This window comes from Gekko japonicus, unplaced genomic scaffold (assembly GCF_001447785.1).
Source record: "Gekko japonicus isolate JY-2015 unplaced genomic scaffold, Gekko_japonicus_V1.1 scaffold195, whole genome shotgun sequence".
Classification (NCBI taxonomy): Eukaryota; Metazoa; Chordata; class Lepidosauria; order Squamata; family Gekkonidae; genus Gekko; species Gekko japonicus.
The window spans coordinates 57,625-69,850 of record NW_015163099.1 but is presented as its reverse complement, the minus strand read 5'-3'; the positions used below and the strand labels follow the sequence as shown (position 1 = coordinate 69,850).

The window sequence follows — 12,226 nt, the reverse complement described above, 5'->3', positions numbered from 1 at the left end:
TAGTGACATAGAAATTAGCCTCTTCTGAAGTGCAGTCTCTAACAAACCAAAACACTTTGGGATCTTTTCTTGTTAAGTAGTTGTGTAATTTTTTTGACTTTGTTTGTTGTTGTTGTTGTTGTTCAGTCGCACAGTCGAGTCCGACTCTTTGCGACCCCATGGACCAGGTCACGCCAGGCCCTCCTGTCTTCTGCTGTCCTCTGAAGTTGGCTCAATTTCATGTTTGTTGCATCGATGACACTGTCTAACCATCTCATCCTTTGCCGTCCCCGTCTTCTTTGACCTTCAATCTTTCCCAGCATCAGGGTCTTCTCCAGTGAGTGCTCCCTTCTCATTTGGCCAAAGTATTTGAGCTTCAGTATCATTATCTGGCCTTCCAGGGAACAGTCAGGGTTGATTTCTTTTAGGATTGACTGATTTGATCTTCTTGCAGTCCAAGGGACTCTCAAGAGTCTTCTCCAGCACCATAGTTCAAAAGAATCTATTCTTCGGCGCTCGGCCTTCCTTATAGTCCAACTCTTGCAGCCATACATGACTACTGGGAATACCATTGCTTTGACCATGCGGACTTTTGTTGGCAGGGAGATGTCTCTACTTTTTATCATGCTGTTTAGGTTCGCCATCGCTTTCCTCCCAAGGAGCAGGCGTCTTTTAATTTCATGGCTGCTGTCACAGTCTGCGGTGATCTGGGATCCCAGGAACGTGAAGTCTGTCACTACTTCCACGACTTCCCCTTCTATTTGCCAAGGAGTGGTGGGGCCGGATGCCATGATCTTAGTTTTTTTGATGTTGAGCTTCAAGCCCACTTTTGCGCTCTCCTCTTTTACCCTGAGCAAGAGGCTCTTAAGGTCCTCTTCACTTTCTGCCATCAGAGTGGTATCGTCTGCATATCTGAGGTTGTTGATCTTTTCCCCAGCAATCTTAATTCTCGCTTGTGATTCATCCAGGCCAGCATTTCGCATGATGTACTCTGCATATATATTAAATAAGCAAGGTGACAATATACATCCTTGTCGTACTCCTTTTCCTATGCTAAACCAATCGCTTCTTGACCCTTATACAGGTTTCTTATTTATTTATTTATTTATTATATTTATATCCCGCCCATCCCGCGAACGGGCTCAGGGCGGCTCAAGAGACATGTGAGGTGGTCTGGTATTCCCATCTCTTTAAGGACCTGCCATAGTTTGTTGTGATCCACACAGTCAAAGGCTTTAACGTAGTCAATGAAGCAGAAGTAGATGTTTTTCTGGTACTCTCTTGCTTTCTCCATAATCCAGCGAATGTTGCCAATTTGATCTCTAGTTCCTCTACCTCTTCGAAACCCAGCTTGTACTTCTGGCAGTTCTCTATCCACGTACTGTTGAAGCCTAGCTTGACTTTGTTACTATCTATAATTGATATTTTGGCCTATATTTACTCACTAGCAGAATTCCACCTTGCTTGCCAGTTTCTCACTTTTTTGTTACAAGAACAACCCACATTAAGAAATTTACCTGGATATGAGTCTCATTAATTAATTGCAACTTTCATGTATATTTGCCTTTGATTGCGTAGCCAGAAAGAAAGGCATTGAAGAACAATTATGTAGGTTGGGCCCACTTTTGCTTTATATATATATATGTGTGTGTGTGTGTGTGTATAAAATACTGAAAAAACAGCACTGGTTTGAGTGTACTTTATTCATGTCATTTAAATTTTTATTGTCCATATTTCATAATGGTTGGGATGTTATACCCTAGATACATGACCCTAAACTTGAACCATTTGTATTTTAGGTACGACAGCGATGGTTGGTGTCCACCTTTACCAGTTCAGACATACCTGCATCAGGGAATGGAGGATGAGCTTGAAGAAGATGATGACAGAGTCCCTACACCTCCTGTCCGAGGAGTTGCCTCATCCCCTGCAATCTCCTTTGGGCAACAGTCTACTGCAACACTCACACCATCTCCACGTGAGGAGATGCAACCTATGCTTCAAGCCCACCTTGATGAACTGACGAGGGCCTATCAGTTCGATATAGCAAAGCAAACATGGTAAACATGGCAAACCCAGATGACAATACCAGAAGCCGTGAGAGTGCAAAATTTAGGATAGGATATATCAAGCCTTTTACCTTTGTATAGCTTGGAGATTTTGGCACAGAAGGATTCTGCTGCCTTAAAAGGAATTATACTTAATGGCTCAGGAGCCACATGTGGCTCTTTGACATGCCACTTGTGGGTCTTCTAAGCACACCCAATGTGGCACCTATCTCAAGTTTCAGGATCTCATGAGATCAGGTTGTACCATGCCTTCCCTCCATGGAAGCTTATAGCTTATCAAAATGAAAACATCATACAGCACTAAAAACTGATACAACAAATGTGTAACTGTAGCTGTCATTTCAGAGAAGGAACATAATTGATAATACGTCCCACAGATGACATTTGCTTGTCCATCTGCAGAAACCAGTCTCATAAAACCCAACAGGTACAAATCTGCTTCTTTAGGTGGAGTGCAACCCTAACAAGAACAGGATGACTCCCCAGTCCTTGTTTATCTCTGTTGTCAACCAGCAGCACTTTAGCATGGACTGGATAGAGCTTTCTTCGCCCTAGTCCAGCCCATTTACAGTTCTGGAACATCCAGAGCATCACCTGAAATAGAGCTAGTTAATATCCATGTATCCATGACAGCACTGCAAATTTCCTGATGACCTCTCTTGGTAGTTTCATATAGATATTAAATAGTATGGGAGACAAGATGGGAAATCACAGAAACTGTAGCATAAGTGACAAGGAGTCAAGCCACTTACAATAACAGATTGGTGCAAAACCATCTGAGTGCAGTGTTCCTGACACCCATCACTGATATCTGGTCCAAAATGCTTGACATATCAGAAGTCACTGTGAGGTCTCAGAGAATCAACACTGCTAGAAAAGGTTGTGACAGAGAGACCAAGGCAGTTTCATACCAAGCCCTAGTTAAAAAAAATAGACTGAAATGGGTCTAGTGAATTACTTTGTCCAAGAAAATCTAACGTTTCTTGCATGACAAAAGGTATTAACTGCATTCCTCATGACCTGGAGAAGCAACATTTGGGGAACATAGTATTTTTAAAAGATGGAAGTAACACCATCTTTGAAAATGCATCATTCAAATGTTGGTGGTTCAGAAACAACATATGTGCTCATATATACAGTAGTCCAAAAGATTTTGCCAGTGCTCACAAAAAGCTCCTCCTGCCTCAAGACAGTATATATAGATTTATATATAGATTTCCTTTATCTTTAACTTTCTTTAGGAATGCACTTGTGGCCTAGTGTGGAACAAAAATAACAATATTTTGGAGTATATCTATTTACAGATATGCTCTTACATAAAGACAAATAAGCATTTTAGTCTTCCAGTAAAATGGGTTTGTTTGTTTGTTTACTTTGCTAGAGTGCACAGGAAGAAAAAAATTGTCAGCCAAGAATTTTATGAGCATCCCTTCTTTTTTTAAAAAACCCTGGTTTTCAACTAGTATGTATTCCCAAATTTAGAAGAAGAGGAGAAGGTTTTCATACCACACGTTTCTCTACCCTAAGGAGTCTCAAAGCAGCTTATAGTCTCATCCCCTTCCTCTCCCCGCAAAAGACACCTTGTGAGGCAGGTGGGGCTGAGAGAATTCTAAGAGAAGTATGACTGGTCCAAGGCCACTCAGCAAGCTTTATGTGATGGTCTGGGGAATCAAACCCAATTCTACAGATTAGAGTAAACTACTTTTAACTAGGGGGGTGCAACCCCCCCCAAATTGGTAAAATTGGTATTTTGGGGTTTCAGGTATATTGAACCTGGAAAATATTGGAATTTCCCAATATTCCTGAATCCCAATACCAGTATGGTATTCGGATTCAGGATTTATTGGAAATCCCAATTTTTTCTGTCTCTATTATACCCTATAGGGACCATTTTTGCCTGTAGGGACCTCTATAGGGGTCAGGGGCAGTGTTCCCTCTAGCTAGCTCACAGTTTTTTAACCTCCGGCTCACAGATTTTTGTCTTCACTCAGGAAAGATGGCTCCAGAGCAAACTAATTTACGCAGTAACCAAATCGCTCACTCACAACTTTAATGCCAGGAGCTCACAAAGTAGAATTTTTGCTCACAAGACTCCACAGCTTAGAGGGAACATTGGTCGGGGGGATGTTTTTTGAGGTAGAGGCACCAAATTTGCAGCATAGCTGCTGGTGCCTCTCCTCAAAAAATCTCCCAAGTGATTGGATTAGGGGGTCCAATTCTATGGGCCCCCAAAGAAGGTGCCCCCATATTCCATTGTTTCCAATGGAGGGGGGAAGGTGTTTAAAGAGATTGTGGCCCCTTTAAATGCCTTCTGGAAGGTGAACATTCACTCTAAAAGCATGTAAAGGGTTTGTAGTCCCTTTAAACACATTCTCCAAGCCACAAGTTAACCTGGAAGGCTTTTAAAGGGACTGTGATCCCGCTAAACGCCTTTAACTTCGACTATCCGGCAGTACAGAAAAATCCCCAAAATTTTAAGGATTTTGGGCGCTTAACTATTTTGGATAGCCAAAAAGATACTCAAATGTATATTCAGCTGAAAGAATAGCCAAACATACCGGTAAGGCTGATAAGATATTTTCCAGCTTTTTTCCAGCTCAAGTATAGCCAAATGCACACCCTTACTCTAAATCACTACACCATTCTGGCTCTCATTTGTTAAAGCCAATTTTAAAACCATTTAAAGACCATTTGTTAAATCCAAGTTTAGAGAAGAGAGAAGAGATTGGATTTATACCCCGCCCTTCACTACCCAAGGGAGTCTCAGAGTGGCTTACAAACCCCTTTCCCTTCCCCTCCCCACAACTAACACCCTGTGAGGTAGGTGGGGCTGAGAGAGCTCTGACAGAAACTGCTTTTTTTCAAGAACAGCTGTGCCAGAACTATGGCTTGCCCAAGGTCATCCAGCAGGTGCAACTGGAGGACTGGGGAATCAAACCCGATTCTCCCAGATTAGAGTCTGCGCACTTAACCACTACACCAAACTGGCGTTTAAAACACATGCTGAATATTAATGCAATCTCAATTTAGGAATTCTTAAAACATAACCACTTGTCTTGCGATGATTTTCAGTATTGTCCTAAGCAGGTCAATGGAGTCAATTGGCCTAGAAAGGTACAACTCTTATTATGAAGACAGTGTTAGTGCTTAAAATGTATTTAATATGATTGGTAAACTAAGCTACCTAAAGTCAAAGTACTTGAAACTGTATGCGCTAGAACTTATTTCAGTGGGTAGTCGAATCACTGTGTTACAGCAAAAACACTAGGGCATAGGCACAGACTCTCTGGGGTAATGTTTTTGTAATGACCACTGTAAGCATTAAAAAACAGTTTTAGTGCAGCTTGATGTCCTATTCTTTTCTTGAAAGTACTTGGGAATTTGTATGGATTTTCAAGTATAATCTTCATGTTCTGTTGAATATAAGTAAATCAACAAGAAAGATCCCCAAGATGATATATAACAGAAAGTGTCTTAATACAGTTCCTTAGTATTCAGTGAGATAAGAACAGAACTACCAAAATAATGAACCATGAAAGAGATATGTTATGGATTGGAATCAAACTCCCCAACCTCACAGAACAGTACAGAGAGTCACCGGCTTCCAGTCACCTATAGATGTCTTTTAAAAAGAATAAACCTCAGCAAAACTAGAAATGAGTAAAAATGTTAAGTAAATCTAGTGGCTGAGTGGCATAAAGCCAATGGGGGGGAAGTGGATATATCTCATAACATACAGAGGCCAAAACTTACATTGCAAGAGTTATTATAGGTCAAAGAAGCTCGAGCATATTTTCTGCTGATGCCAAAGCCAACTGTTTTCCTTGGACATTTTTCAATACACTAACCCCGTTTGCAATCTGCAGCCAATCAACAGGGTGCTTAGGCCACTTCCTCAATGGGATAGAGCTTGTTTTTGTAACAAGCCAGAAGCCCAAGCATCAGCTAATTCGGGTCTAGGTTAAATGTATAATTGTGCCAGGCAGGACGCAGATGCATGCCCTGGCATGCTTTCAGCCTGTACATTGCAGCTGCTATGCTTCCTGTGGTGGCATACAAACTGCAGGTGCAACTTTTGATGTCAGTTAACATCATGAATCTCATTATGTAATCTGTGCTTTTTAGATCAGGAATTATGCCCCCAATATATATAATATCTCACACAGACTGTGCCTTGACATCATTATGTCTTAACTGAGCCCAAGCACGCACTTCTTTTAATCTAAAAATAGTCCTTGTTGATGGTGTTGCACTTACCATTCATATTACCTCTTTTAGAGTAGCCGTGAAAAGATACGGAAAAAACCAACCATATTCACTAACACTTCTCATGTTCTGAGGAAGCCATATTTGGGAAATACACACTTCACCAAAATTTAGCTTTGAGTAATGAAAACAAATCTTTTCAAATGGTATAATATGTCATAGAAAATAAATTACGCAGCTATAGCAGTGTTCAAGCATACATTCATTCCCATCCCAATAATTACTTTTGAAAGGTCATAGGCAAAGGGAACACTGCCATATTAGTAAGGAAATAAAGTTTTAATTCAGAATGACCACAACATTTTTCTTCAGGATTTTAGGATTGTTCTGAAAAAAATCCTTGCTAGAGTATAGCAAAGAAAACTGCCACTTAGAAAGAATTGGCTTTCAGATTACTTTATATGATTAATGATTCCAAAATTTGATTCCCCTCCACATACACATTCAGAGGACTAGGTAAATTAGAGTTTGTTTACTTCCACTAACAGAGATTCCATACCTGAATTAATTTGTGTTTAGACTCCCAGTTTACAGGCAGCAAATACACTCTGGTTCACCTGAGTACTATCATTCATGGAGAACCAGAATTTGCTTGAATCCATACAAGTGTGAGTGGGGGGGGTGAGGACTGTTAAAAGAGCCCTGGTGGATCAGATCAGTGGACCATCTAATCTAGCATCCTGCCCTTAGAATGGACTCCCAGTGATGACATTGGCATCTCCTTCCTAGCCTGGAAGCCTTAAGTCATTGTTAAAACTCCTGAGTCATGGTTAAAACTCCTGATCCCAATGCTAGTTTTCACACAGGAGGTCTGCCTTCTACATGTACTGTTGAGTCCACCCTCTGAAGATATCCCTTTGATCCTCTGCCAGCTGACTGTGTCGTGTGGGGTACATATGTTACCAACCAGTATGTGCATCATGTCACAAGAGTCCATGGACCCCCCCTCACTGTTGCTTGAGTCAGAATTCTGCAGGAGCCCTGCCACACTGGTGGTGCATTCCCGAGGGCAGCAGGGGCCCTCAGCTGCATGAGCAGGGAGGGGGGTTCCGTCACCACCCCTGCCCTCACTCTTTCTGTGTCACTAGCCTTCCTCTCTCTGAGCGATGGCAAAACCGACTCAGGCAGTCCTCGGCCCCTGCATGTTGCCTTCCTTTTATCCCTCCCCGCTCCCAGGCTCCTCCTCAGGGCCCTCCCCCTGTCCCCCTTAGCCTAGCTCCACCCCCCTTCTTAGAGGAAGACGCTGAGCCTCAGGAGAGGTTCTGATTCCTGGCGTCTCTTGCTGTTGGGCGAAGTGATGTTGCTGCTCCCTTCCTGGTGTGGGCTGTCGGGTTCTGAGGCAGGGGCATGACCATCTCCGGCTCGGGGGGTGCCTCCCCTCCCTCCCTGTAGCTGCTTGCATTCAGTCGGTGCCCCTCGAGGCGCCGTAGCGTGGCTAACATACCGCTGGCGTCTTCGGCTGCCCCACTTCAAGGCTTCCCAGGCCTCTGGGTAAGCGAGGGAAGGCCTGCGGGGGGTAGCAGGTATTGCTGGGGTGGTGGGCAGCAGTGGGGCCATGAGAGGCCCACTGGCGGTAGCCAGAGGTGGCAGGGGAGGCCCGGCAGCCCTGCCAATGGGGGCCAATGGTGGCACAAGGGGCGTGGGAGGCCCACTGGCAGGACACATCACATACAGTAAAATGTACTCTTTTTATCTAGCATGTTTGTTCCTCCAAAGCGGAAGGCTATGTTGACTTGGTTGTTTTTCCATGTAATCTGTAACAAGAAAATGGATTCACCCGTTTTGGTCAAAGTAGTTGAAATATTAAGCCAGTATATACATGCCTAAAAGTATGACTACTGGGATATACATTTTTAAAGAGGTCATGTCTTACAGTCTATTAAGAGAAAATGGCCTTTCGTTGCAAAAAGATGTGGCTTTTGGACTATGTATCTAACCTGACCTTTCTGGCCTCATAAACGCATCCAAAATATACTCAGAAATTTACCTCTGCTGCTTCCAGAATAGGCATCCTTGTAGTATAGTTCTAAGCATTAAATCACGGTATTAATGTTCTCTGGACATATTGTACCTCAGTTGTCATACAACATGGTAGAACCCATGGCTATACTGTATTGGCTATGCAATTTGGAAGTAGTCACGTGTTCTGTTTCAGAGCAGTCAGCACATCCCTTGAAAGTGAAGTTTTATTTCTTTACAACATAGCTATTTTAATCTCTCTGGTGTTAGTGCTATGCTAGACAGTTAGCAAAACCCACAATATACAAATTTACCTAAGTTAAAAACATTAAGTCCAGCTGATCGCAACAGAAGCATTGAATTGGGACCTTAAATTTCACTTTAGCATTCAACTTTGAATAGGTTGTATTTCGGGGGGGAGGGGAGCAGTGTTAATATTGTGATCCTTCCAGAGGTTAAATGCATGATTTTTCCTTTGTTCCAGGCACATTCAAAGTACTACACAGCCACCTCAGACTCCTGTTCCACCATTAGGGTATGTGGCTGGGACTCTAATATCAGAGTTGGAAACAGATATTCCAGAGGATGAAGATGAGGATGATATTGAAGAAGAGGCTATAGAAATCACAAGGCCACTAAGAGGACTAGAGCACACTCCAGGATCCAGCATGGACAATCTAGACAGCTCTGTAACAGGTAGGCAAATGGAACAAATAGTGAAACCCTATTTATGAAAGGGTAAAATATGTCATAAATAAGAATAATGTTTAAGAACATTTTAGTCTGCTCTATTTCCATTGCATTTAAAATGTATTAATATTAAGCACAAAAGTTAAAGAGGGATTTGAAAATGTGTTTGCTTTGCAACAAAATGATAAGAAAATTCATGAATTTTAAAAAGCTTTAAAGACTTGAAAGAAAACTCAATTATATCCCAGCTTTCAAGGAAAGTTCACTCTACTGCAGAAGCAAGTCTATTACCAGGGGGGTGGGGGGAGAGAAAAAAAAGAAACTTGACTTAAAAATAATATATTTTGTATCTCAGGAGCAACATGAAAAGGTGACATTATCTATAAAAGCCTTCCATATTTTTATTGGGGAGAGGCTGTATAAAAAGTGATGAACATAATGAAGTAAAAAGATTTGTTTCTGAATAACCCCAACTAGATCATCCCAACATATGGGCACTGAATTAAGAAACGTATATGTGGTGATGTGTTTCTTTTGTGCTTTCTTCATACTGATGGATTTGATCAGACAAATAAGATTTCATTAATTGAATGGTTTTTTGTATTACTGTTTCTTATTTCCAGCATGTCTAGCAAAGCTACAAAAAGGATAATCATCAAACCTGAAAAATATAAGCTTGCCCATAGCCTCTGAATTTGTAATAAAATCACTGTTGGTGGAAGACTGGCAGCCATTCTGTCTTGTGACAAAGTGCTGTTTTTACATGAATATCATGACCCTCTTCCTAGACCCCAGCAAACTCTCATTTCAGTTGATGTTGGGCTTGTACTTAACGTACTGTAACTAGGTTGAGTGTGGTCTATTGAAGCCCAAGCATGCATGGTCTATATAGCTCATTAAAAATATTGTATGTCTCTTCAGTGGTTGAACTTTATGGGATAATACTAATTTCTGAATATATCTTCAGGATATTTCTGTTCACTAAAGATGTATTAATGCAGTGCCACTTAATTCCTTTGCCTTGCAAGTTGTCTTGAGCATTTCATGCTCTTATCTAAACACTGCAGCTCTGAGAACATGCTACAGTTTCCACTGACAGAGGTGGGAACATGAAAGTAATGAAGCATCAATACCTTTGATTTTCCTCTTCTGCTTGCATTAAAGAGGTGCTGCTTTATCCCACTTTCCAGTTTACTTCCCTTTGCCTTGGGACCGGACTGCCTGCCAAGCTAATTAAGATTTTAAAACTGTAACTCTCCTGCTGCAATTTAAAATTCATATCCAACTGGAGGCTTGAAGAGTTACAAGGTTAAATCTTTAAATTTGGAAAATCAACTTATTACACAATTATGTTAAGCCACTTTTCCTGAATTTCCAGCGTAATCTCCCTCAGACTTTAATTCTGGATCTTTTTGCAGATCTCTTTAATGACTCTGAAACTGCATTAAAAATAATAAGTAACGGTTTTACAGTGACTGTATTTTTTAAAAAAAAATAATCTGCTTACAATATATTGTCCCTTTGGATATATATTAATATGTCAGCATTGATATAGCAAAGGTTTTTTTAAAAAAATGGCATTACACATTTATATTTCTACAACACACTTTTATTCTGTCATTCCTAATATTGTGTGGGTATAATACTTACGACTTCTGCTATAATTTAATGAATCCTGAACACATGCAGACTTGTAATATAGTTATTTTTAATGCTGGCTGTCTTGTTATTGCGCAGAGGCGCAAAGTTATGTGTTTGGGGTCACCAAATCAGTTATGTTAACCTTCATGATGGCGCAAGGTGTCTCCAAGGAAGTGGAAGTAGTATCCACTTGCATTAGTTATCTTGCTGGCAGAAAGTTCCAAGACTTGCAAGTTTATGGCATGTCTATCAAATGTCCAAAGATTTTAATGCCTGAGGGAGAGTCTTTTTTAAAAATTGGTGCTATTCAGTCCTGCTCAAGAAAATAGTAGGCAAATCCAAGAATATCAAAGGATCCGTTTGCAAAAAAACGAGATCTCTTCCATACCCCTGCTCCTTGAATTGAGTAGGAAGCAAAGTGTTTTGTATCATTCAGCCAACACAGCTCTACTTCACCTCCATTAGAATATTCAGAAGCATAACCAGGATGGATTTTAAAGTTTAGGACAGTGATCTCCAACATGGTCCCTATGGAACTTGTAGCCATTTCCTACAAGTTTACTGAGACTAGTGAAGTGTCAAACTCTTCACAGTCAGGTGCATTACAGCCATGTGCCTTGACTTGGCCATAAATACAGATCTTATTATGTCTCTGGACTTTGAAGCCTTTCCTGTGACTGCACATTACAATTTGCAAGAACATTGTAAGTTTTAACTGAGTTCATTACTTAATATAAGTTAATACCATAGTTTCCTAAGGAACCACTCAATTTTTTATTGGCTAACAATAAAAGATTCAAAATAGCATATGCTAATAAAAGCCTTATTAACACACACACACACACACACACACACAATAATTTCACTCTTAAAAATTCTAAAAGTGAAACTTGTGCTGCTGAACTTGTAGCCTGACTAAGAAGAAAACCGATTTCCTTGCACTTAGTTTAATTTACCATGTTGTCCCCTTTGCATATTTAAAGGCAAGATAACACTCAAGACCAATTCCTGCACAACATTTTCTAGGCACTGCATCACTCTCACAGTTGCTATTTTTTTGTTCTTTTTCCAAAGAGTTCATGTGATTCTGTCCTATGTAATTCACGGCCAAATCTATGACTTTTCTCAGGGCCATGTGAATAGCCTGACTCAATGCCTATATCTGCATGGATACCACCTGAAATGGCCAGAAAGTGCAAGTAATTCTCCAGAGATTTGTGTAGTAGAGTCCCCTTTGGTGAATAAAGCAGGATTGAAATTACTTTACATGTTATCCAATTGTTATTTATTTATTTATTTATTTTATTACATTTGTACCCTGCCCTCCCCGCGAACGGGCTCAGGGCGGCTCACATAAGGCACTATGTGCATATACAAATACAAATACAAGATTAAAACAATTTAATGGATAATGGATTCATGGGCAGGGGTCATTTCGTAGAAAAAGAGCTAGGGGAACTCATTAGCATATGCCATACCCCCTGACATCACCAGAAGTGTATCATAAGGCCACACACACCGCCCCCAATGGTCCCGGTCGCCGCCACCGGCCTTGCAGCTCCACTGCCGAGCCCCATGAGGGGCCCGGCGGTGGACCTGCAAGGCCGGCGGGAGTGCAAGGA

The 12,226-nt window shown here is 41.1% G+C and overlaps 1 protein-coding gene across 1 annotated transcript in view; it reads left to right on the top strand.

Annotated features, from left to right (window-relative positions):
• Positions 1-12,226, top strand: part of ROBO2 (roundabout guidance receptor 2) — a 714,921-nt gene that overhangs the window by 667,923 nt on the left and 34,772 nt on the right. Inside the window, exons 23-24 of the mRNA XM_015406679.1 lie at positions 1,779-2,039; positions 8,758-8,969. Of these exons, the coding sequence (XP_015262165.1) occupies positions 1,779-2,039; positions 8,758-8,969 (473 nt within the window). The remainder of the gene's footprint in view (positions 1-1,778; positions 2,040-8,757; positions 8,970-12,226) is intronic.